Source organism: Maylandia zebra, linkage group LG7 (genome assembly GCF_041146795.1).
Source record: "Maylandia zebra isolate NMK-2024a linkage group LG7, Mzebra_GT3a, whole genome shotgun sequence".
Lineage (NCBI taxonomy): Eukaryota > Metazoa > Chordata > Actinopteri > Cichliformes > Cichlidae > Maylandia > Maylandia zebra.
In genome coordinates this window covers 29681104-29707972 of record NC_135173.1, presented here as the reverse complement: position 1 = coordinate 29707972, position 26869 = coordinate 29681104, and the positions used below count along the sequence as shown (strand labels likewise).

Sequence of the window (26869 nt, the reverse complement as noted above, 5' to 3'; positions counted from 1 at the left end):
TTTGCCATCTGTCCACGACCAGCTGTTTCCTTGTTACTTTATTTGTGCTGAATAAAGTTTGTTTGTTTGTTTTTTAAAGCAGCACGCTGCTGCTCTGACGTCATTTCCGTGCGCCCGGCCTCCCTGACAGTGAAGAAGGAGAAATGGCTGCAAGGTTACTGCTCCGCTCCGCCGTTAGAGCCGCGGCAGCCTGCCGCTCCGCCCGGACCCCCGCTCTGAGCCGCGGCATGGCGGCAGGAGGTGAGCCACGAGCCGGCACAGAACACCCGGAACCCACCGGAACAGGCGGCTTAGAGAGGGTCTAATCCGCGGGGAGGTCGGAGGACGCCGAGCGCTTCCTGTCCTGGTGACGGCTCCTCTCGGATCAGACTTCATGTTAATATCCTGCGATTTATTAAAAACCGTGTGTTGGCTGATTGTTTGACTTGTAGATTTAAAAAGTCTTAATATATCAGAATTTAGTAATCACGACGGTCAATACGGTGAGATTTAAAACCTAAAATATATTTTATATCTGAAACAATTAACGTGTCATATTTTAACCTTCTCCATGAAGGTCCTTGAACGTCTCGTCGGTATGAAGATTAAACACATGAGAGAGTAACGGAAGTTGTCATTGGTCTGGTTTGCCGATCGAAGTGATCAGTAAGATTGTAATGGTATCGATAAACATAGCATTTTAACTTGCAGAGTTTCCCAGAAACCTGAATAATTTGTATGTAGTCTGGAACAGCTAAAGGCAGTGATCAATGCATTTTTAAGTTGCTGTGTGTGACCATGACTGACGATGATCAATGAAGTGAATCAGAGTGACGTGAATGAAAACATCAGATCAAACATTTCAGTTTTACACTGAGATGTTTTCATGTCTGTGAGAGAAACCCGTGCTGCTTTAGGTTTCACAAACTCAGCAACTCACTGAGGTCATAAGAACCTGTAATAACGTGTACTGTAGTCATGTGACCCACAGGGAGTCCACACATTAGCCAGTTCTGATGAACAGCGTTTGCTTTGAAGCTCTTAATCACACTGTGCTGTTCACAGGGATTCCCACTGATGAGGAGCAGGCCACCGGGCTGGAAAAGGTCATCATGAAGGCCATGAAACAGGGCGAGGTAAGACCGACGCACAGGAATTCTGACATCATGTGCTCCAGAAACATGAAAAACATAGTGTTTTTAAAAAAAAAAAAACAGCAGTAGAAAAAGAAGAGCGTGATGTGGATTCATCTTAACACTATTTCACACAGACCAGAAATTAAATCAAGATTAAAATCATTAAACATCAAATCTGAGGAGAAACGAGAAGACTCAAGCTGTCGGTGTGTCGACATATTTCAGCAAAACTATAAAACATTTTTATTTTGAGTAGTTACTGATTTTGTTACTCATAATATTTATTTTTAGTATTTTTGGGCTTGTTTAAGTTTGTATTAATATTTGTTAATGTATTCTCGATTATTTGTTTATTTTCATATAGCAGTTATTTGATTGACATTAGTTTTCTATGTTTTGCCTTTTTATTAATGATTAATAATTATTTTGTGGTATATTCGCTGCTCGGCTCATTTTCAAATATTAATATAAATTATTCTGTCTGCAGCTCAGCCTCAGCTGATCTGAGGTCAGCCTCTGAGTCGTGTGAATCGTTCTTGATGAACAATGAATTTTGAAATGAAACTGATGTTGAATACTGTCACGCCCTGACTCACCTGACTCCTCCCCCTCCTGTAGGACCCCTTCAACATGATGAAGCCAAAGCACTATGCAGGCTCCAAGGCTGACCCCCACCTGGTTCCCTCCATCACGAACAAAAGGATTGTGGGATGCGTGTGTGAGTTGTTGTTTCCTGTTTGTAAGCGTGTGTGAGTGTCGGCCACGGCTTTCTCAGGCGAGGGTTAAACTTTGCCCCAGGCTCAAAGATGGGCGGGGCATAATCCTCACTGGGGAAACCTGAGCGTGCGTGTGACGTACAGGTGGCACCGCTCTCACCCAGTTTCCTGTGTGCAGGTGAGGAGGACAACACGGCCGTGGTCTGGTTCTGGCTCCACGAGGGTGAGGCCCAGCGCTGTCCATCTTGCGGCTCCCACTACAAACTGGTTCCCCACGAACTCCCCCATTGACTCACCACCACCTCCTCCTGCGGAGCAAGCGGCACTGTCCGCTTCTCGCTGTCTCCTACTTGACATACCTGCTGACCTCATCAGTCGTTGCTTACACGTTACATGTACTCGGGATCAAACACGTTCGGGGAACAAAGAGTTTCTTCAGACATTTCCATTCAGTCAGTTTACACACACAATTGTACTGCACACGTTACACTCCTCCCACCTCCCAGGAGCAGCAATAAACGTAACTTCCTGTTTGTGTGCGTCTCTGAGTCTTCTTCCTGTTTTTCATAGTTAACCATGATTAATGTGTTTTACATCGAACTTCTAGACTTGTTCTTGTAGTTTGAGTGAACTGTTCCTTTAACAATAAAGATCTGTTTATCCTGAATCAGCTGACTCAGTCTTTTTATTACCATATTTATTTATTTATTTATTTTGCGCCTGTCCCGTTTGGCTCTTTTGCCCTCAGAATTGTTGTCTAAAGGCAAAGAAAGATGCCCAACGGATTTACTTTACCAAATTGACCATCCCAGCCTTGCCATAATGGTCCATTTGATTCACCTTTTATTGTTTATTTTATTTTCACTTGCTGAATACGGGACAGACTTGAATGGAAGAAAGAAGGGGAGAAAGAAAGAGGGAAAGAGAAACAGCTGAGAAGAGGGACGGGGGAGAAGGGCAAAAGACAAAAACCAACAGAACGGGCAGAGAAAAAAATGCATATATCGATCACCTGGATCACCTGCTGAGAAAGAAAAAAGAAAACAAGCAGAAGAGAACAAGAGTAATAGAATAAACAACATCACAATGATATATGGGAATATGACAGTAAATACTAAATATTAAACATTATTTTGCAGCACATAAGATCAACAGAACACAGTGGGCTTTGAGGTAGGAGCCAAAAAGGGTGTAGTTTGTGGGTGTGATCACCCGTGTGTACACCTGTGAGCATGGACGCGCTTGTTTTTAAAAGGTTCCTTCATGTAATGATCTGCTAGAGGGTGTGGGGGGGCCACAGCCCCGTCCTCCAGGGCATGAAGCAGGTATGGAGGAGATCAAAACTCCAGACATCCAGAGGCTCCCAGAACACAAGAGACCAAGGAAGACCAACAGAGGGGCAGCTGCGCCACTGTCCCAGAAAGAGCTGAGGAGAGTCCCAGATGAGGGCTCACTCAGCAGCCGCGGAGCAGAAGCCAGGGGGAGTTGCAGTGACGCGCCCGTGAGCTCCGCCGGCAGCCAGCCGTGCCTGAGTGGCCGAGCCCCAGGCCGAGAGGCCGGGGGCACCCCACCTCCGAAGTGGCCCGAGCGAGCCCCAGGCTCCAGGCCCTGATAAGCGGCCGTCAAGGAGTGAGCCGGTGTGTACCCGGAGGCCCATCCCAGGACACAAAGAACCACCAACGCACCGATGTCTGAGGGAGTCCGCCACTGGCAGGGGAAGTGGTGGTAGGGGGAGATAGGCCTCCAAACCTTGGAGGGCCTGAGATGTCCCCAGAGAGGTGGCGCCTGACACCCAACCTGACATATAGACACAGACATACAGGCACACACAGATACAAACATCCATTCCCACCCTCATGCTCTCATATGCACTTATGCACACTCAACCAACGTGGAGACAGACATAAAGAGACGCTGTACACACGATCACACTCCCCAAGCGTACTCTACAAACCGGGTCTAGGTACCCTTGCCCCTGGAGGGGGGAACTGCACCCAGACCCAGGTGGTGTTACCCTTTTCCCTGCGCTGGGGAGAGGCAGACCGCCCCGACTCCGCAGCAGCAGGGAGGCCCCACACTCCAGACCGCAGTCGGACGGCCAACTCCTCCTCCTAGCCCCCCCGCTCCAGCAGGCCGCAGAGAACGGGGGTGAGAGAAGACTCCAAACCTCCCTCCACCCGCTCATTGTAGTGTTGATGCATGTGTGTTCTAAGGTGCATTTAAAACCCAGGAGGGCATGGAGCTACCTGCCAGAGAGCAGCAGGTAAGCACATAGTCCCTCCTGCTAGCCCTCAATGTCTACGTGTTACCATATTTATGATGTCACGGATACAGTAGCAGCAGCTGTTTGTAATCGACATGCTGTCATAATAATGACCAGAACGGCAGCGTGTGGCAGTGATGACGCTGAGATGACGGGACTGCAGTGTACGTCCGGTACGTCCCACTGAGCCTGAAAAACAAGGTCACACTATATAATGCAGCACATGACTGAAGGCCTAATTCCTCTGATTAAATAAGAAACTTATTTTATATTAAGTAACTGTGTAATCATATTTACCTACAAATACTTAATACTAGAATAAGGAGGTGAGCAGTCAGGTTACACAGGAAATTCATCATTACACTAAGTATATTTAAGCAGTGCATAGTTTCAGCATGTTTACAGAAACACAGCTTTTAGATATTACTTCATAAGTAAGCTGTGTTTTTCAGGGTGTGGGCCATATCAGTGGATTAACCTGGCCCAACTTCCAGGTGCTTTACTTTGCTGTACATGCCTTTTGAAAGGTAACAGTGATGGTGATTGTGGAAGATTCAGTCAGACTTGCCTCCATCATTATAACCTCACATACGCCCTGCACTTACATAATTATTTCTTTTCTTCCTGTAAAAATGTGGCCATGTTATTCCTGCGAGTCTATCTTTAATGATGTGACATCATCACACTGTAATTTCAAAACACACTGAAATTCTGTGTGTCCCCCCCACCCATGTGCTTCATACAACAATAATTAAAAGATTAAAACACGGAAATATTAAAAACTGAAGCTCCACCTGTGTGGATGATGTCACTGATGGTGGATGTTCAGAGCTACTGATGCAAACATGTCTGGTGGTGGTGGAGGTGTAGTCTGGATCAGCAGTCTTGAGGGGCAATTCCAGGGAGGCTGGCATGCCACCTGCAGCTTCTTCACGCCTTTCCTGTGCTGTGTGATATGGAGACAGTTGGAAAGCTGTACTGATCAACAGTTAAAGCGGTTAACAAGCACACTTGTTGCGAGTGGTGACTGAGGTTCACACTGGTTCTCTAAAATGCAGCTGACTGACAGGTCAGAAAACTGATCAGTGATGTTCATGAGCTCTTCATCAGGCCTGCCTGAACACACTGATGACCTTTGACCTTTTAGTGTGAGGGGTTTAACGTTTAAACACAGACCTTATAGTACCACATTGCCCCATTAGAGCACTTCACTCTCAGACTGCAGCCTTACTTGTTGTTCCTAGAGTATTTAAAAGTAGAATGGGAGGCAGAGCCTTCAGTTTTCAGGCCCCTCTTCTGTGGAACCAGCTTCCAGTTTGGATTCAGGAGACAGACACTATCTCTACTTTTAAGATTAGACTTCAAACTTTACTTTTTCATAAAGCATATAGTTAGGGCTGGACCAGGTGACCCTGAATCCTCCCTTAGTTATGCTGCAATAGGTGTAGGCTGCTGGGTGATTCCCATAATGCACTGGGAGTGTTTGTTCTTCACTCACTGTTGTTTAGACACCTGAATTCTGTACAGGTGAATTCTGTACATTAATATGAATAGACATCTGACTATTTTACAGGATAGACAATTTAAACATATTTAAAATTAAAGGAATTGAAATGTACATTGTGCCTTGGTTTAGAGTGTATATATATATATATATATATATATATATATAGAGCAGCTGGATAGCGTAGTGGTTAAACTACACGCCTTTGGAACAGAGGATCGCAAGTTCGATTCCTGCCTGGGGCGTCTGTATCCAGTAAGGGTCCTAAGGCTAGACCCCCTATGCTAAGCAAGCCTACCGCAGACATGAGCGAGACAGATAAATATGAAGGCATGCCGGCTCGGACGTCGCCCGGATCAACAAGGTCCGCGTCAGGTGTTGAGGAACCAGGGCACCCTGACGAAAAGTGGGCTACTGGAACAAGAAGGCATCGGTGGGCAAGGGACGAAAACAGGGCGTTGTTGGAATGCTACTACGCAAGTAACCCCGGCGGAAGGGGCTACATGAATAGGATGTTGGGTATTCTTCGATACAATGACGGCGAAACAACTAGTAGCTCAGTGTTCCAACATTCGAAAGAAGGGACTGCTCTCACAGCTAGAGATTGACGAGGTACAACACAAATGCTACGGCAAGGAGGAGTCAGGACGCCAGGTCAGGGGGGAGATATCATCACCCGAGATTGGGTACATAGCCCCAAGTGCGATAGGAGAAGGATCGTTGAGTGCGAGAGGAACTGACCTGAAAAATAGGATCATGGCCAAGCTTGAAACCTGGATCCTCCGTAGCCGGTTACCAAGATTACGTGAAGTACCCTCAGAAGGTCTGCTAGATGATGTTAATGCAGCACTACGGGCAATACCTACAACCACGATTACCGACACTAACAAGCTGATCTACAATACGGCAGCAGTGATCAGTGAGATGCTTGGCTACAAGTTGAACAGCCACAAGGGGCAGTACCCTCCATGGAGAAGGAAGCTAGAGGGCAAGATCAAAGTAGCACGGAGGGAGGTTAGCCAACTAACGGAGTTGCAGAAAGGTGCGACAAATAAGGTGCCTAAGAAATACAGCAAGTTGTCCATACCTGAGGCCTTGGAAACTGCCAAGCAAAGACTCACAGCCTTGGCCAGCCGCTTGAGGAGGTACACCAGAGAGATAGAAGGCAGGAGAATAAACCAGCTGTTCTCCACAGAACCAGCAAAGGTGTACTCTCAGTGGCAAGGGAACAATAAGAGAACAGCACCACCAAGGCTGGAGACGGAGCAATACTGGAAGAGCATATGGGAGAAGGATGCAACCCATAACGGCAATGCTCAGTGGCTAGAGGATCTGAGGGCAGACCACAGCGACCTCCCTGAACAGGGTCCAGTAACCATCACAGTGGCAGATATCCAAGAAAGGGTCTCCAGTATGAAGAGTTGGACAGCACCAGGGCCCGACATGGTTCACGCCTACTGGCTGAAGAAGCTGACTGCACTCCACGAGCGTCTAGCAGCACAAATGAACCAGCTGCTAGTTAACGAAAGACACCCGGAATGGCTAACTGAAGGCCGGACGGTCCTGATCCCCAAGGACCCCAAGAAGGGACCGGTCCCCTCCAACTACCGACCAATAACCTGCCTCAGTACTACATGGAAGCTCCTGTCAGGCATCATATCGGCTAAGATGAACAGGCACATGGGTCAATACATGAGCGGGACACAGAAAGGAATTGGCAAGAATACCAGAGGTGCAAAACACCAGCTACTGGTAGACAGAACAATCAGCCGAGACTGCAAGACCAGACTGACCAACCTGTGCACTGCCTGGATTGATTACAAGAAGGCCTATGACTCAATGCCCCACAGCTGGATACTGGAATGCCTAGAATTGTACAAGATCAATGGGACCCTAAGAGCCTTCATCAGGAACTCAATGGGGATGTGCCGTACAACACTAGAGGCCAACTCCAAGCCCATAGCACAAGTTACCATCAAGTGCGGGATCTACCAAGGAGATGCTCTGTCCCCACTGCTGTTCTGCATAGGCCTGAACCCCCTCAGTGAGATCATTAACAAGACTGGCTACGGATACCGACTACGGAACGGAGCAGTTGTCAGCCACCTCCTGTACATGGATGACATCAAGCTGTATGCCAAGAGTGAACGAGACATCGATTCACTGATCCACACTACCAGGCTATACAGCAATGACATTGGAATGTCGTTCGGACTGGAGAAGTGTAGTCGGATGGTAACAAAGAGAGGGAAGGTAGTCAGAACTGAGGGGATTGAACTACCAGAAGGCAACATTGCAGACATAGAGGACAGTTACAAGTACCTGGGGATCCCGCAGGCAAATGGGAACCATGAAGAGGCCGCTAGAAAGGCTGCAACCACCAAGTACCTGCAGAGGGTCAGGCAAGTCCTGAGGAGTCAGCTGAATGGTAAGAACAAGATCCGGGCCATCAACACATACGCCCTGCCCGTGATCAGGTACCCTGCTGGGGTAATAGGCTGGCCAAAGGAGGAGATAGAAGCCACTGACATAAAGACAAGAAAGCTCCTGACCATGCATGGAGGGTTTCACCCCAAGTCCAGCACCCTGAGGCTGTACGCTAAGCGGAAGGAAGGGGGCCGGGGACTGGTGAGTGTCAGCACCACAGTCCAGGATGAGACAAGGAACATCCAAGAATACATTGGGAAGATGGCCCCAACTGACCGAGTGCTCAGTGAATACCTCAGGCAGCAGAAACCCAAGAAAGAGGAGGGAGACGAGGAACCATCATGGAAGGACAGGCCCCTGCACGGTATGTACCACCGGCAGATAGAGGAGGTGGCTGATATCCAGAAATCCTACCAGTGGCTGGACAAAGCTGGACTGAAAGACAGCACAGAGGCACTAATCATGGCAGCACAAGAACAAGCTCTGAGTACAAGATCCATAGAGGCTGGGGTCTATCACACCAGGCAAGACCCCAGGTGCAGGCTGTGTAAAGATGCCCCAGAGACTATCCACCACATAACAGCAGGGTGCAAGATGCTAGCAGGCAAGGCATACATGGAACGCCATAACCAAGTGGCCGGCATAGTGTACAGGAACATCTGTGCCGAGTATAACCTGGAAGTCCCGAGGTCAAAATGGGAGATGCCCCCAAGGGTGGTGGAGAATGACCGAGCTAAGATCCTGTGGGACTTCCAGATACAGACGGACAAAATGGTGGTGGCTAACCAACCGGACATAGTGGTGGTAGACAAACAGAAGAAGACGGCCGTAGTGATCGATGTAGCGGTTCCGAATGACAGCAATATCAGGAAGAAGGAACACGAGAAGCTGGAGAAATACCAAGGGCTCAGAGAAGAGCTCGAGAGGATGTGGAGGGTGAAGGTAACGGTGGTCCCCGTGGTAATCGGAGCACTAGGTGCGGTGACTCCCAAGCTAGGCGAGTGGCTCCAGCAGATCCCGGGAACAACATCGGAGATCTCTGTCCAGAAGAGCGCAGTCCTGGGAACAGCTAAGATACTGCGCAGGACCCTCAAGCTCCCAGGCCTCTGGTAGAGGACCCGAGCTTGAAGGATAAACCGCCCGCAGGGGCGTGCTGGGTGTTTTATATATATATATATATATATATATATATACACACGGATGATCTGATATCCTCGTGTTGGTGTTGTTCCCAGACCATCATGAAAATGTTGTTCCAGGATCAACATTGCAAGTGACCAATCACATTGTTGTGACGTTATTCTTTTGCGCGCCAAGCCATTCGTGCATTTATGAAATTCCAATGTTGCAAGGACAATATCAATTCTGCTTACTGTTTATTAAAGGGTTACGGTTTGGGTTAGGGTCAGGGTCCGTTGATCGGTGGACAGAGGCGGTTTCACGCAGCTTTAGAACAGTTTATGCCGGTTTTTCCCAAAGTTGCAAAAGTATGACGTCACAACATTCTGATTGGTCACTTGCAATGTTGATCCTGGAACAACATTTAGTGTGATGATCTGGGAACAACACCAACACAAGGATATCAGATCAACCATATATACACACACATATACATATATCACTGACTTTCAGCTTGTTGTGTTTGTGGATATATGACTGACTTTAATTATTAAACCTTCGCACATAAATAAGTGACGTCATATTCAGTACGTTTCACAGTTCACTCTTCGGCCGCACCATCTTATTAGGGAAATTCCACATACATAAATGTAAATTTCAAAACTCAATTTGAGGGAAATCGACGGCGCATTTGGAGTATGCATTTGAAGTACACTTCGAATTGGGACAGCCGTCGTCGCGTGGCGGTGACGTAACCGCACTTGAAATCAGTACTTCAAGCGTGCAGACCCTGAATTGGGACACAGCTAACATGTCTTGAAGTTCTCCAGAGACCTGGTAAAGAACTAATCATGTGATTCAGGTGCGTTGACCCAGGGTGAGATCTAAAACCTGCAGGGACACCTGTTGGATCTTAACAAGGTTTCAAGTAGAACTTCAACATGCAACAAGAAGAAATGGGAGTGAGACAAAACATTTTTTTCAGCATACAGTTTATTGAAATAAATTGAAACAGGCTGTTTTACAGCTGATCAAATTTTTAAGACCACACCTCCAAAGAAACCTGTAAACCCCCCAAAATACAATTCAACGTTCCAAACATCAACTCAGTAATGAGTAGCTCCACCATTATTGTTGATCACTTCAAAAATTTGTTGCGGCATGCTTGATACAAAAGTTTTTATGAGGTGGTGAAGACGGTCGCACGAGGGGTACCTACTATCTGGAACTGTTGTCCATTTTTGTAAACTTCCCTTGCTATCCATCCACAAAAGTTCTCAATTGGATTTAGAACATGCAGGATGGTCCAAAAGAGTGATATTATTCACCTGGCAGAAGTCCCTTGTCCTGCAGGCATTGTAGACTGTAGTGTTGTCCTGTTGAAAAATCCAGTCGTCACCACACAGATGACGACTGGATCCCTCAGACCCTCAGTCATGAGGGATGCTCTCTGCAACACTTGGACATAGCCAGCGGCCATTTGACGGCCCTGCACCTCCCTGCTCCATTGTTCCACTGAAGGTAAAAGCACCCCAGATCATCATGGCTCCCCTTCCTCTGTGGCACATAGAAAACGTCTCAGGTGGGATCTACTTGTTAAATATTTTTCATCAAAGAATAAAACTTTCTTCCACACTTATATTGTCCAATGTTTGGTCCTCTCTTGGAGAAGAGGTCTTGAAGACGATTTTTGTTTTTCAAGCTCTTCGGTCTTAGCTTGCTGTCTGGTGGTTATGGGGCTGCAGTTGGCACCAGTAACGGCCTTAATTTGAGTCGAGGATCACCCAGTTTCTTGACTGACAGCCAACTGGAGCTCAGTGCTGGTGAAATTATTTTGGTCTTCCACTTGACTTTTTTGTTCAGTAACACTCAGGATCATTTAAGAAATTCCAAATGACTGTCTTACTGTGTATCACCTCAGCAGCGATGGCGTGCTGCGAGAGACCCTGCTTATGCAGTTCAACAACCCGACCTGAAAAAAGCACATAGAGCACACTGTGGGAATTTACAACTGTGCGTAAATCCCCCCTAATATTGGTATGATCTGAGCTCAGACGGGGCGGGGCAGCTGCTGCCTGCGAGTGCGCTGTTGGAGAAGCGCAGCCAGGCAGACAGAGGAGAACTGAAGTTCGACCAGTTACCAAAGCAAGTCATTCGTACTGTAGAAATAATGTAAATATGACGGTGTATCACGAAAGATTGATGTCAAACTGATCACTTGACCCATATTACGTTACTTGCTCTTCGAGTGAATCAACAAATGGCGAAATGAAAAGCCAAACAACAACAATGCTGTTTCTTTAGAGAGTCTTAGCTTACATGTGTGTTTATTTCATATTTTCAGTTGTTTCCCTCCACGGCTAAATAAATCGGTTTCAGTAATGCACTGATATACAAGAATGGACATAAGGAGCTTCTTTCAAAGAAAAAACTCTGGTAGTATTTTATATATTGTGCTTTGTATGTTGTTCAGTACATTTCTATGCAAAACAAGAGGAAGTTCAATACACAGCATGTAGCTCTCTTCATGACAACACAGACACAGGTCGGTTCTTTGAAATGGGCGTTTATTACTTGGACCTTCTCTCCTCAGCTTCACCATCACCAGTACGCCGATACGCCGTGAGAACTGGTCGCAAGCGAACAGTACAAACCAATTAGCAACTTTACAGTACACATATTAAGTCCAAACACAAATAAAAAACATTTCTCAAATGACAAATACCTCGTTGGCTGCTTGTCCTGAAAAGATGTCCTTAAGTCCTTGTATTGCCTTTTCTTTTAGCAAACTTTTAGCTTAAAATCGCTTCGTGAGAGACATCTGCTCCCTCGCAGTCCATGAAGAGTCTCGTGTACTCTCGTTAAGGGTATTCTCACGAGACACTAGCTCTTACACTTTACACATGTACATTTCAAATAAAGACATTTCAACACAAACTATATATATTCATGAAATTATGTAACTAACTTATTATAAATCAGTCATCTACATCATGAAATCTACACAGAACATTTTAACAGCATTTACACAGCAGTATATTCACAGTTTAAACCAGATATTTACACACACTTTATGGAAAACACAAGAACATTTTTTTACTGTACAACATCAATTTAGAGTAAACTTGTTTTGTTTTGGTTAAATAAATATTGAAATATCTTTTGAATTAGTTAAATGTCAGAATAAAGAGAGAGCTGTCTATTTATTATCACTTTCATCAAATTTAGGAGCACATATACACTAAGTTTATTGTTAATTAATAAGAAAACTCCGGATGATTCCATTCTGAGCTGAAGAAGCTTCTGATAGGTTAGTAGAGATGGAACAAGAGCAGGTGAGACACACATGTTAGTCAAATGGTTGTTTACCAAAAGTATCACCGTATCATAGGTACTCATGTATCTCGTACCTAGTGTTTCTTTTTAGGTTTGTTATTTTTCAAATTCTATATTTATTAAGTTATGCAGGCTTGTTTGCACAACAAGGCTAAATAATTATATAAACTTTTCTGAATCTAAATAGTGGACTTTGGTAGAATTAAACAATAAGTGTAGTGCAGGTCTATGATGATTTTTAGTGCTACTATCATCTAGTTCTGATTCTGGTTCTGTCTTGGTTAAGTCCTAAGTAGTCCTGAATTTGAACTGTTGTAGTCCTGTTTTAATTCCGGATCAGTTCTGGGTCTGGTTGAATTGGGGTTTAGTCCTCGTGTCTTGATACAGCCCAACTTTGTTCTGCCTTGCTGCTTAATTAAAAACCTAGTTTAAGGTGTCCTGCATATGTGATATATTTCTTTCCTATATGAAGTCATTCTTCTTTGAACAAAACTCAAAACAGAGCCTATTGATCTCAGTCATTTCTAACCCCCCCCCCCGCCCAAAAAAAAAAAAATCCCACATGCATACTACCCTTTAGGGCTAAGCCCCGGGTGTTTCAAATGTCTGGCTCTGCCTCTGTCTACCAAGTCTGGCGGCTTGGTAGAAGACACTGTTTTGCAGTCTGGCAGTGAGGGCCCGACTGCCCTGCTGCCTGAAGAGTGTGTGTGAGGAGTGCGTGGGGTCCTCCACAATGCTGGTGGGTTTGCGGATGGATGATCTGATATCCTCGTGTTGGTGTTGTTCCCAGACCATCATGAAAATGTTGTTCCAGGTTCAACATTGCAAGTGACCAATCACATTGTTGTGACGTTATTCTTTTGCGCGCCAAGCCATTCGTGCATTTATGAAATTCCAATGTTGCAAGGACAATATCAATTCTGCTTACTGTTTATTAAAGGGTTACGGTTAGGGTTAGGGTCAGGGTCCGTTGATCGGCGGACAGAGGCGGTTTCACGCAGCTTAAGTACAGTTTTTTGTTTTACGCCGGTTTTTCCCGAAGTCGCAAAAGTATGACGTCACAACATCTGATTGGTCACTTGCAATGTTGATCCTGGAACAACATTTAGTATGATGATCTGGGAACAACACCAACACGAGGATATCAGATCAACCGTTTGCGGATGCAGCGGGTGCAATAAGTGTCTGTGATGGAGGGAACAGTGGTTCCGTTCATCTTCTCAGCAGTTCTTACTATCCATTGTAGGGTATTGCAATCCGATACGTTTAAGCTTGATCAGCTGTTGTTAGAAGTTATTTAATATTAATTTCTAGTATCAACTGATGTTTGCTGGAGCCACAGCTGTAAAACTGCTGGTCATGATATCGGTTTGGATATGTGGTGAGAGGGAAACATGAAGATGAAACCCGGAGATGTCCTTACTGGATCATCAGCGCTGAACAGGTGATGGACAAACAGGTTTACCTTTGAGGTGACATGAATGAGTTGAAGGGAAGTTATGAACTGTTTCTGAGAAACAAATAACACCAGGATCCTTTTCTAAGTAGCTGACAGCTGGTAACTGTGCAGGGGCGGGTCTAGCAAAGTTTTCCCAGGGGGGCCAGGTAGGATATTAACAGGGAAAGGGGGGCACAAGAAATACTTTTCTTTCTTATTGTCATTTAAAATGTCTAGCTTTTAATAAATAATCTGGATCTTACAACTAAAGTTTTCATCTGATGTAAAATGTATAGAAATCATACATATATACCAACAAGACTGTGTACATCACTGTCACAACAGCGTTTGTTTTCATTCACACGTCACATTATGAACTGATGCTGATGTCACATATTGTAACCTCCTGAATCTGGAGATCCACAGGTGGCGCTAGTGCACCTCAAAGCTGCCAATAAACAAAGAAGAAGAAGAACCTGTCCACAAATATGACGTCATCACCGATCGACCTAAGTAATCGCTGAAGAAGGAGAAATGGCTGCAAGGTTACTGCTCCGCTCCGCCGTCAGAGCCGCGGCGGCTTGCCGCTCCGTCCGGACCTCCGCTCTGAGCCGCAGCATGGCAGCAGGAGGTGAGCTCCAAGCCGGCACAGAACACCTGGAACTCGGCGGGAACAGGCGGCTTAGAGAGGGTTTAATCCGCGGGGAAGACTGAGAACGCCAATCGCTTCCTGTCCCGGTGACAGCGCCGCTTAGACAAGATTTCATTCAGAACAAATATAAATGATGGATCGGCTCATTTTAAAACGATTAAACGGTCCAATCAGTAGATTTTAATAAACCCATGTTCAGATCGGCACACTTTAAAGGACGGAACACCGGAAATAAGACAATTGGCTGTTAATAGCTTAGCAGCGTTAGCAGTTTGTTAGCTTCGGGAGGTCAGAGTTCAGTTTAACAGTTAATTATTAGTCAGTTATTCAATTACACAAAACGCTCGGTTAATCGATTACATTACTGCTTTCGGATAGTAATGAATATTTTCTCTGGTTATAATTATCTAATCTGGTTGATTATTGATTGATCTTTTATTCGGAAAAAATCTGCTCTGTGATGATTTTAATAAATGACCAAAAAACAAAGTAAACTTTCACCGAAGACTAAATATGAAATGTAAAGAAGACATGAACAGGACGAGAAGAGCTCAGACTGGCTTAAATTAAATGTTTAAAGAAGTCCCCAAAGTTTGATTCTGTTCATCTGGACGTAGCGTTGTCAGTGGGAGAAACGCTTCGTCACTCGTCCAAGTGACTTCTTCAGTCTCAGCTGAGTGCAGGTTTCCCCAGTCTTATAAACAGTGCATTTGCATAATGACTGAAACGGTCATTATGCAAATGCACTTGGATGAGTGACTAAACGTTTCTCCCACTGAAAACGCTACGTCCAGATGAACAGAATCAAACTTTGGGAATTTACTTACCTGGATGATTGAGCATGCATCAAGATGTTTAAAGAAGTCATTGTGTTTCAGAGCATGAAGTCTGCAGACAGCCATGTGTTTTCCCACCTGTGTGTGTGCAGCAGCATGAGCTTACTGTAAACTCAGATCAAAATGAACAATAAAGTATGTTATTATTTTCTAAATAAAATAAAGCAGAAACATTTAAACTTTGAATTTTTCCTCATAAGTAAAGTATAATCTGAATTTTCTCCACCAGCCATTAATGGTTTTCTTGGCACGCTGTGAGGAACGTTTGATGCTTTCTTTCTCATTTTTGTCAGTATCTTGTGAAACGACGTAAATGTAAACATTTTTAAAAAAAAAATAATCCTGTTTTTCTTTTAAACAAAGTATTGATTTATGTGTATGAATGAAGATGAGGTGAAGATGAAAGCTGATTTTGTGTTCACAGGGATTCCCACTGATGAAGAGCAGGCCACAGGGCTGGAGAAAGTCATCATGAAGGCCATGAAGCATGGCGAGGTAAGATCGTTGAGTTCATTCAGCCCCGTTTGACCTGACGGGTCTCTGGGGTATCTCAGGCTACGTTCACACTGCAGGCATCAGATTCTGACAGAAATCTGCAGCTATCCTTTGAAGTACAGCTCCTCTCTTAAACAGCAATAAGGATAATTATTAGGCCATATGTAAATAACAAAACAACTGTATGACTTAAAGAAAATTTGGGAAACGTAAAGTCCGAAACAGGTCTTTATATTAACGGCCATCAGTCAAACAGTACTGTTGGGTCTGGGTCTATACAGAGCGCGTTGTGTGTGGCCTCTTCTTTTGCGCATGCGGGCCGCTTTGAGGGTTCACACTAGAGCGCGTTTGCTGTCACATTTTATTTGTAGTGTGAACGAGCAGACAAAAAATCGGATTTGATCAAAAAACCAGAATTGAGCATTAAGACCTGCAGTGTGAACGTAGCCTAAGCTGTCCTCCTCCTGCACATGAAGATGATGAAAGATAAACTTTGAGGTGAAACTGATGTTGAATACTGTCACGCCCTGACTCATCTGACTCCTCCCCCTCCTGTAGGACCCCTTCAACATGATGAAGCCAAAGCACTATGCAGGCTCCAAGGCCGACCCCCACCTGGTTCCTTCCATCACGAACAAGAGGATTGTGGGATGCGTGTGTGAGTTGTTGTTGTTTCCTGTGTGAAAGCGCGTATGTGAGCAGCGGCAGCTTTCTCAGACGAGGGTTAAACTCGCCTCCGGGCTTAAAGGGGGTGGGGCTTATTCTTCACTGGGAAACTTGAGCATGCATGTGAGCTGCAGGTTAGGGTTCTCACCCAGTTTCCTGTGTGCAGGTGAGGAGGACAACACAGCCGTGGTCTGGTTCTGGCTCCATGAGGGTGAGGCCCAGCGCTGCCCGTCCTGCGGCGCCCACTACAAGCTGGTTCCCCATGAGCTCCCCCACTGACCTGCCTCCTCTTCCTCCTGCAGAGGAAGCGGCGCTGTCTGCTTCCCACCTTCTTCTACTTGACATACCTGCTGACCTCATCAGTCGTTGCTTACACGTTACATGTACTCGGGATCAAACACGTTCGGGGAACAAAGAGTTTCTTCAGACATTTCCATTCAGTCAGTTTACACACACAATTGTACTGCACACGTTACACTCCTCCCACCTCCCAGGAGCAGCAATAAACTTTAACTTCCTGTCAACACGCTGTCTGTGTCATCTGTTCCATCTGAACGTGGAAGTGTAGCTGTGAAGTTCTCACCCAGCATCAGAATAGCAAACTGAGGATGAAAGAATGAAGTGTATCTGTATTCACTGTCAGCTCCTAGTTTATTTATACAATTGAAATATTAACAGACGTCTCTGGTTGTTTCTGTGTTATCACATTAATGAATGTGTCATATTACACACAGGTTAATTACAGTGTTAGCGTTTTATTTTTGGACCACAGCTCCTGAATATATCAAGAAATGAAGAAAATGAAAGTTATTGGTGCTAAATATGATGTACATAAAACTAGAATACATCAGACTGTTTACATCAAAATTTGAATTTAGTTTATTCCAGCTCAGCTGGGATTAGTAAATGAGTCTTTTAAATAAAGGGTTAACTTGAAAATGAAAAACTGAGTGAACATGAAGCAGTGAGAGCATAAACCTTCAGTGTTCAGCTCGCTCTATTATTATCTTATCGAAATGTAGTGTAGAAGGTTTGTAGTGAAGTAGGAATCAGAAATGTTTGATCACACGGTGATGTGTAATGACAACATGGATGATGATTAGATCAATCTGCAGTGTATTTCTGAAAAAGACTTCTGAAAGATGTCGTGCATGCTGGGGACAACTTGCCAGAGAGGCAGATGTGAAATGTAAAAGAGAGGTCAGATACGACATCACCATAATCAGACATTCATAATCCCCTTATACCAGTATATAATTTCCTAAATGTTGACAAGGCATCCATCAAGAAACCGTTTTAAACAGCATCAGCATCACTCTGACCTTCAGATCAATCTGTTGAACCTGACAGAGAGGTCAGAGGTAATATGACTTATTTATGTCACATGAACTGGAGACCTCAGATGATGGAAGCCAGATCACAAACAATTTTATCAGAATCATTCAAAACTGCTCAGTGGGATTAATGAAGTTTAGGATGAACTTTGAAATTATAGATTATTTACAGTTTGTGTTGATCATCTGATTTACTGTGTTGCTGATCATTTTCTTACAGGTGATATGCATTGTAGATGGATAAAGTACAGATTATAGATGGATTATAGATTAAATATAGTTTATAGATTGATTAAATGTAATTGAAATGTAATCTCAAAAGTCTGTAGTCACTGCTGAGCCTCTGGCAGCAGGGGGCGCTTCTTGCTAATAGAATCTAAAGTGTTTCGTACATGATGCGATGAAGACACTGAGACCAGTTCACAGTAGTGATGAAGTGGATTAAGGAGCCTGCTGGCGTGAGGCGAGGAGGTGAAAGGTCTGTTTGGTCTGAGACGTCAGCGCAGTCACTGGCGAGTCTTGTCACAGGTGAAGTCACCCCGCCACCACAGGAGGAAACAGCTGTCTGCAGCTTCCTGTGACAGTAGTGTAGCTTCATAGATAGATGCCGTGAAATGGTTCACACAGTTTCTTAAAACTGTCATCACAGCTTTTTAAAGCACGCATCATGTGACCCCTGCTTTGCTTCCTTTAGTTTCCGCTCAGAGCTGCACACGAATAAGAAAAGGAGCTGAAAGGGACTGAAAGAGCCCAAGGAGCTCACTCAGAACTTTGTTAACGATGATCTCCATTTCTGTAAGAGCAAAGCTGCTGTGTTGGTGTGTGTGAGCTCTTCCCCTTTTATTTTGGTGACAAGTTTTTCTTTTACTTCCTGTGTTTCTTTCCTGGATTCATGTCAACTGTCGTCCTGGTCCTCTTTTTCGGTGCACGTATATCTGCTGTGAGTGTCCCTCTGCCCTCGATGCTGTGCTCCCTCGCTCAGTGATTCTGGGTATTTTACTTTTCAATGAGTTTTCATTTCATTTCCTAATTGATTAATGGATCAGAGGTGTGTCAGCCTCCTGACTCGAGTCTGAGAGGATGATACAAGTGAGATGAGGTCAAGAAGAGCATACAGGTAACACCTGGAGCTGTGGGATGAATGTGGAGGAACACATTAAATGCCTGATGTGGTAGAGCAGGCATAAATGTTGGTAATACAGCAGTTCCACAGTGAGGAGCTCAGTTCAGGAGATCTCGTCCTCCATGTTGGCTCCTGAGAGCTCAGGCAGATTTCAGGTGAAGCTTTAAAGTTCACAGGAAACTAGACATTAAAAGGTCCATAGGTAGTTAAGTAAACAAGTGCTTTGAGATAAAAAATAAAATGTAAAAAGATTGATGACATTTGGCAATAAAACCCTTTCTGATTCTGATTCTGATTCTGATGACAATGCTTGGAACCATAAGGCAACAGATTTTTTTTTTAAAAACTGGGAAATAAACTGAAACCAGAATATTAGTAGTACAAAAGACAGGGGTGGTCATGGTAGGATGAACATGTATTTAAAAAAATATATACATACAGTGTGTGAGTCCTGTTAACACCTTCTAAACATCACAGAGCACAGAACATCACACCATCAACTTTACCATGGGAAGGATTAGATTGTAGAACCCTAAAATCTTCTTTCTTTCTTTCTTTCTTTCTTTCTTTCTTTCTTTCTTTCTTTCTTTCTTTCTTTCTTTCTTTCTTTCAAATATTAAAATTAACAATACAACAGTAAAGAAAATAAACCAACAGGAGGATAAATCAAACATTTTATTAATCAGAAAACAAAAACAAACACAGGGTATGTTTTGGAAAGAGCAGGAAGAAATAAGATGCTTTTCATGTCCTGTCCCAAATGATAACAGTAACTTTCTGTTTGCCATGTCCCAAAAAATGTCAATGACATCACTGTGGTTGACTGGAACATCCTTCTCAACTGCCAATGAAAGAAGGTCTGACAACCTCTCCTCTGAGCAAAGGGTGCAGTTTGTTTTTAACTAGTTTTAGTTTTGAGAAAGAATGCTCCCCAGTTGCTGTGGACACCAGGAGTGTTCCATATGTCTTCAGCAGCTCAGTCATGTTGGGGAAGATCAGATGTCATTGTTTTCTTTGACCACTGAAAGAATGGATGCCACACTGACTGGTGTTTTTTTTTCCAGTTCTCTGGGACTGTCAGGGTATGCAAGGCATTCAAGATTTCCCATGTGGAATTATCTCCTCCTCCTAACATGTCTCAGAAGCTCCTGTGTCATTGTGTCAACAAAAACACAGAACTCTTTAACACAGTAGTATGCTTGGGGAGTTGTGAAAGCATGGTCATCAGCAGTAGCTGTTGTGGCAGCAAACTTAAACTTTGCTGGCACTTTCTTCCTCCGAGCTTGTCCAGGGACCTCAGATGGAGTGTCCAGACCCACTGATGCCGTCTTCTCTCTAGCCTGTTCATAAATTTTCTCAAACTCTTCCTCTGTTTTACTGTGTTCCAGGCTCTGCAAAACATCATCAACAATCTTGTATGCTGCAGCCAGGTCAAAGTCTTTCTTCTGCAATGCATCAGATGCAGTAGCAGTCACTTGGAAGATGGGACAGGTGATCTCCAGACACAGGATGAATTCAAAACTGATGCTTTTGAGAAGGATCATTGCATCACCTGCTGAAGAGTCTGGAGGATCTTGCTGTAGTATTTCAGCTCGGAGGATCTTCCTCATTGTCTTGAGGGCAGCTTCTCTGCAGGCTCACCTAGTGTCTGACAGCCCCATCATAACCTTGACCCCAGATGTTGTCAATCTTCAGATTATTGCATTTCTGCTTGGATGACACGTCTTACTGATGTGGCCAAAACTTTGATTCTGACTTTGTTCTGACTTCTGTTAGAGAGAAGCGAAACGAGAGGTCTTTTTCCAGCTCCCTGTCGCTCTTTTATGGCATTAAGGTGTAATTTAATTACACTGCCATACTTGCTGAACAACTCAACTAACTCTGAGAAATTTCCTTGATTTTGACTTGACAAGGTCTCATCATCTCCCCTGAAAGGCATACCCTGTCTTGCCAGGTAAAGAGTGATGTCTATAAAACAAGACAAAATTTCTGTTTCTCTCTCTTTGTCTTTTACAGCTTGTGACACTTGGTCAGCTACTTCAAAGGCTGCCTCCAAGATTTTTTTTAATGAGTTCTACCTCACCATACCACACATGTGAGACTCTGAGGCACTGTGCGCTTTAATCTAAGGAGCTTGGAGAGAAAAGCGTCTGGACTTCTTTAAGTTGCTTGAAGACGTTTCACCTCTCATCCGAGAAGCTTCTTAAGTTCGAGGGTCAAATGGTGGAGAGTCCCTGTGGGAGTAACCCCCCAAAGAGGGACAAAAGGACCCCCTGATTGATCCTCTACCTAGTCACATGAGCCAAGGCGTGAAAACTGGTGTGGGTCACAGTCAGCCAGGGTTTCTGGTGAGCTCATTGTGAAACCTGGCCCCACCCTATCATGTGATTTCCTGAGGTCAGATGGCCCAGGGTGTGAGTGGGTGTTAAGGGGTCTGGGAAGGGATCTCAAAACTGGATTATAGATGGCAGACAGTTGGTGTCGTAAACCAGCGCCTCTGTTCAAAGATGGTCGCTCACAGTGGACATAGATGGCTTCTTTCACTCCTCTTTCAAACCATCTGTACTCTCCAGTGTTGGTCAAGTTACTTGAAAAAACTAATCAGTAACTAATTACTGATTACTTCCCAAAAAAGTAATCCTGTTACTTTACTGAGTAAAGTAATTAATTACTTAGTTACTTTTTAAAAACACGATTTACAACCTGAAGAGGTGATAAAGTGATAGATCTTTCAGCCCAATTCTACTTTTTCTGCATAATCCATCATACAAAATGTAATCAAATGGAAAAGTCTCTTTTTAAAACTTGTTTTATTAGTTTTAATCTTTTAACTTTATGCATCAAGCAAAAATTTAATTATATGCACCATTCCCTGACTGGAAGAAATTTGTTTAATATTTAAACCTATTTTCTGCACATTCCAGCACATAAAATACATTTTTGTGTGTGTGTGTGTTTACAGTCACTCTTTCAAATAGATGCAAGTAAATCACAGCAGAAAATAAATAAAGTCAAACACTCAGCGGTCCTTTTGCTCTATTTTCACCTGTAAAGCAGGAGTGGGGTAGGCGGAGGTTTACCCTGGTGTAGGTGTGCCGCAGCGGTCATTTGAAGAATCCGCGAGTTTCTCTGAATTTCCCATTACGTCGTAGCGTACTCGGTGCTTGCTTGGAAGTTTAGGGGGTTTTTTTGCTGTAAAAAGAATTTTTCTTCCCACGCACAACGGACGCTAATGTTTTTGTCACTTTTTATGGAATCAAACTTAAAGTAAGGTCAGTACTTCCATGCTTTAAACACTGCACGCTCATACTCTCTCCGGCACTCGATATATGATCCACTGTTGATCTGCACACAGCTGTTGTCACGAACGTCGCACTCGCTTACGTCACTGTCATGAGACATTCTCGCAAAAAAAATCACGGTTTTAGTAACGCAGTAACGCAGCGTTCCTACGGGAAAGTAACAGTAATCTAATTACCGTTTTTGCAATAGTAATCCCTTACTTTACTCGTTACTTGCAAAAGTAATTGGATTACAGTAACGCGTTAACGCGTTACTGTAATGGACTGCTGAGTCTTGTCCTGTGGAGGTGGCTCTCCACGTCCAAGTCCAGACGCTTTTCTCTCCAAGCTCCTTAGACTACGATTTATTTAGTCAGCCACCGATTGTGCAAGTTCCCCCACTTAAAATGATGACAGAGGTCAGTAATTTGCACCAGAGGTACACTTCAACTGTGAGAGACAGAATGTGAAAAAAAAATCCATGAATCCACATGGTAGGATTTGTAAAGAATTAATTTGTAAATTAGGGTGGAAAATAAGTATTTGGTCACCTCAAACAAGGGAAATCTCTGGCTCTCACAGACCTGTAACGTCTTCTGTAAGAAGCTTTTCTGTCCCCCACTCGTTACCTGTATGAATGGCACCTGTTTGAACTCATCATCTGTATAAAAGACACCTGTCCACAGCCTCAAAAAGTCAGACTCCAAACTCCGCCATGGCCAAGACCAAAGAGCTTTCGAAGGACACCAGGAAAAGTATTGTAGACCTGCACCAGACTGGGAAGAGTGAATCTACAATAGGCAAGCAGCTTGGTGTGAAAAAATCAACTGTGGGAGCAATCATCAGAAAATGGAAGACATACAAGACCACTGATAATCTCCCTCGATCTGGGGCTCCACGCAAGATCTCATCCCGTGGGGTCAAAATGATCATGAGAACGGTGAGCAAAGATCCCAGAACCACACGGGGGGACCTGGTGAATGACCTGCAGAGAGCTGGGACCAAAGTAACAACGGTCACCATCAGTAACACACTACAACGGCAGGGAATCAAATCCCGCAGTGCCAGACGTGTTCCGCTGCTGAAGCCAGTGCATGTCCAGGCCCGTCTGAAGTTTGCCAGAGAGCACATGGATGATACAGCAGAGGATTGGGAGAATGTCATGTGGTCAGATGAAACCAAAGTAGAACTTTTTGGTATAAACTCAACTCGTCGTGTTTGGAGGAAGAAGAATACTGAGTTGCATCCCAAGAACACCATACCTACTGTGAAGCATGGGGGTGGAAACATCATGCTATGGGGCTGTTTTTCTGCCAAGGGGACAGGACGACTGATCCGTGTTAAGGACAGAATGAATGGGGCCATGTATCGTGAGATTTTGAGCCAAAACCTCCTTCCATCAGTGAGAACTTTGAAGATGAAACGAGGCTGGGTCTTCCAACATGACAATGATCCAAAACACACCGCCCGGGCAACAAAGGAGTGGCTCCGTAAGAAGCATTTGAAAGTCCTGGAGTGGCCTAGCCAGTCTCCAGACCTCAACCCCACAGAAAATCTGTGGCGGGAGTTGAAAGTCCGTGTTGCTCGGCGACAGCCCCAAAACATCACTGCTCTCGAGAAGATCTGCATGGAGGAATGGGCCAAAATACCAGCTACTGTGTGTGCAAACCTGGTAAAGACCTATAGTAAACGTTTGACCTCTGTTATTGCCAACAAAGGTTATGTTACAAAGTATTGAGTTGTATTTTTGTTATTGACCAAATACTTATTTTCCACCATGATTTACGAATAAATTCTTTACAAATCCTACCATGTGGATTCATGGATTTTTCTTTCACATTCTGTCTCTCACAGTTGAAGTGTACCTCTGGTGCAAATTACTGACCTCTGTCATCATTTTAGGTGGAGGAACTTGCACAATCGGTGGCTGACTAAATACTTTTTTGCCCCACTGTATGTGCTCTTTAATCCTTTCTAAAGCCCTTCTCCACCGACTGAACCCTTCCGTTTTCCAGGTTTTGTGACTTGTGTACTTTTCATCATTTAAGAAAAGACGGCAGCTGAAACAAACCATGGCATCAGCACTTGGAGAATACTCTAGCCATGGATTATTCTCATACCACTTCTTTTGAAACGATCGTCCCTCTTCATTCTTTGGATATGATGACAGTACTGGTTGGCAGGGTCCAATATTGTCACACATTTGAATAAAGGCCTCATCATACTGTATGTGGAATTTTATGACATGGGCAGGATCAGTTGGGTGTGTCCAAGTAGGTTTGAGAATGTCCTCTCTATGGCTTCACTCTTCTACTCTCTGAGCTCTGTCTCACTCTCTGACTTTCTCACTCCAGTCTCTTTCTCCTGGCTTGCCCTTTCCTCTACATTCTCTCTAGGCTCTGTCTGTGACTCAGGCTTTGCCTCGCTTCCTCCTTCCATCTCCTCATCTGAACTATCACCCTCCACTTGCTGTTTATCTAAGAACAACACACAATTTAATATCGCATTAATCTATTATTTAATTATCTACACTTAACAACTTTTGCACCTAGTCCATGGTAAAGTAATGATAGAAAATGTTGTAGAACCAAAACACTGCAACTGTTATTATTGTTTTTTTTACTGCCTTACTTTCAGTCAATGTATTTTGTTTTTCACTATGCATATTTTATATGCCATTAGGTCATTTATTGTGAAAATTCTCATGTAGGAACTATTGTACTGCATGTTGGTTCCACTGGTGCACCTGAGGGAGATGCACGCCCATGTTGATGTGTGAGCATGGCAAGTTGAAGCAAGAGAAGTCAATTTAATTCAGAGAAAGTTGTTTCTTAAAAGTATCTGTAAAGTGCTCATTTCTGCCTCAAAGCATGGGTCAGCCAGCGAGGTATGTTTGTATGTTATATAGATCATTTTATGTTTTTATTTCACTCGTCTTACTATTTCATTGAATTTTATGTTATGTTTTAGTTCGACGGTGGCGTAGTTTGTGATCAAGGTGAAGCTGTAACAACCCCAAGACCTTACAACTAACATTAAAGCCAACTTCATGCCATCAGTAAAAGAACTCTTTAATGACTTTAAGAAGAGGTAGAAGTGATAGTTTTTATCCTTGAATACGTCTACAACAACTGGTACATGTGTTATTTTTACCTGTGCTCTTTTTAATCCATCTGGTGAGGGATCCACTGCCTTTAGCAGCCTCACACAGCTTCTTTTGTAGCTGTTTCTTTTTTTTTTTTTCCCAGATATTTTTATTAAAGTTTCTGCATCCATTTTTACAAAAGACAAATTGAACAATATACCGTTTTCTTTTTGAAGAACATAAAACAATATGAAACATACACTCCCACCTCATAATTATAGGAGTACCAGTGGGTGTACAAAAAGAAAAAAGAAAGGGTCCAATCTAATAATACAAGTAGCAAACCCTGGAGTACAAGATAACAGTTCCTGAGTGTACAAGAGAGATGTGGAGAGTTTCAAAGCCCACACCCCCACACAGACACAGAGAAAACAAAACACACAAACCAAGAAAAAACAAAACAAAAAGACAAAAACAAAACACAAACATAATGAGTAGGGGTGGGTTTTTATAATCGATTTATCGATTAAAATCGATTCTAGCTTGGATAACGTAAAATCGATTCATTAAAATCCTGAATCGATTTTTTAATATTAATTTATTTTGCCCGAAATGCCAGAATCTCAGGTGAAAGATCACAAAATTTCAACAACCACCAAACAGCTAAGACAGTAAATGAGAGCAGGTGCACGGCTTCTGCACAAAGACGTAAACACACAGCGCCGACGGATCAGGATCAGTTAGATGTCGCTTTTCTCAGCTGACGGTCGGGGCTGAAAGCCGACAGCTCGCTGATTCTGATCCGCGGGTCCGCGCTGTGTGTTCACGCCCTTTTTGCGCTGATCATATGGCTGTTAGTTTTATCTCTCTCCAAACAATATTGACCGAACCAGCAGCAAAAGAAGATCCAAACCACGCTTCACATAAACATCGTCATGAATTCCCTCTGACTTTTGCTGACTTTTCAGGATAAAAATCACACTTCATGCACAGCTCTCTCTCTCTCTCTCTCTCTCTCTCTCTCTCTCTCTTTTCTGCATTATTCGCTTGCTTGTTACACACAAGTCTACCGTTGTTTACAGCGCTGTCGGCCGACGTTTTTTTTTCCCTTTTACTTACTTCCGAAAAGTAAACCTAATTTCTCCCGTTCAATATTGAACAAATTTAAACTTTTTAAAATTAAGCAAAATGCAAAACGCTTAGCCGTGTCTCTAATAAAACCGCTGTAACTTCAGAGGTGATGTTCATATGTTGATTAATGGTTTTCTTTCGTTTTTGATGTACTGCAGAATATTTTTATAAAATCCCAGAACAGGAAAATCACCTTCATGTTTTTCTGTGTTTTATCTTCAGCTACTTTGACACAAAGGCATCTGCTGTGATGCTCACACCTTTGATAAAGTCTGGAAAGTGTCAGCTTCCTTTTAATAGATACAAAAATATGTAAATGTACTGATCTGAATTATAATATTTCTGACT

General features: G+C 43.7%; 2 protein-coding genes across 2 annotated transcripts; both read left to right on the top strand.

The window, feature by feature from the left end:
- Positions 1-83: 83 nt before the first annotated feature.
- On the top strand, positions 84-2364 carry cox5ba (cytochrome c oxidase subunit 5Ba). The gene is made up of 4 exons (XM_004556127.6): positions 84-240; positions 1045-1115; positions 1734-1833; positions 2010-2364. The coding sequence occupies exons 1-4, from the start codon at positions 144-146 to the stop codon at positions 2120-2122; spliced, it is 381 nt and encodes a 126-aa protein (XP_004556184.2). The 5' UTR covers positions 84-143; the 3' UTR covers positions 2123-2364.
- Positions 2365-14391: 12027 nt separating this feature from the next.
- On the top strand, positions 14392-17091 carry LOC101467799 (cytochrome c oxidase subunit 5B, mitochondrial). Its single transcript, XM_004556128.5, has 4 exons — positions 14392-14549; positions 15831-15901; positions 16460-16559; positions 16734-17091. The coding sequence occupies exons 1-4, from the start codon at positions 14453-14455 to the stop codon at positions 16844-16846; spliced, it is 381 nt and encodes a 126-aa protein (XP_004556185.2). The 5' UTR covers positions 14392-14452; the 3' UTR covers positions 16847-17091.
- The last annotated feature ends 9778 nt before the right edge of the window (positions 17092-26869 follow it).

What these genes read in the sequence shown, in the direction of transcription:
- cox5ba (XM_004556127.6), top strand. Translation starts at nt 144, where the DNA reads ATGGCTGCAAGGTTACTGCTCCGCTCCGCCGTTAGAGCCGCGGCAGCC. An exon ending in CCGCGGCATGGCGGCAGGAG is followed by an intron (nt 241 to 1,044) that starts GTGAGCCACGAG and finishes TGCTGTTCACAG; the next exon opens with GGATTCCCACTGATGAGGAG. An exon ending in AGGCCATGAAACAGGGCGAG is followed by an intron (nt 1,116 to 1,733) that starts GTAAGACCGACG and finishes CCCCTCCTGTAG; the next exon opens with GACCCCTTCAACATGATGAA.
- LOC101467799 (XM_004556128.5), top strand. Translation starts at nt 14,453, where the DNA reads ATGGCTGCAAGGTTACTGCTCCGCTCCGCCGTCAGAGCCGCGGCGGCT. An exon ending in AGGCCATGAAGCATGGCGAG is followed by an intron (nt 15,902 to 16,459) that starts GTAAGATCGTTG and finishes CCCCTCCTGTAG; the next exon opens with GACCCCTTCAACATGATGAA. An exon ending in GAGGATTGTGGGATGCGTGT is followed by an intron (nt 16,560 to 16,733) that starts GTGAGTTGTTGT and finishes TCCTGTGTGCAG; the next exon opens with GTGAGGAGGACAACACAGCC.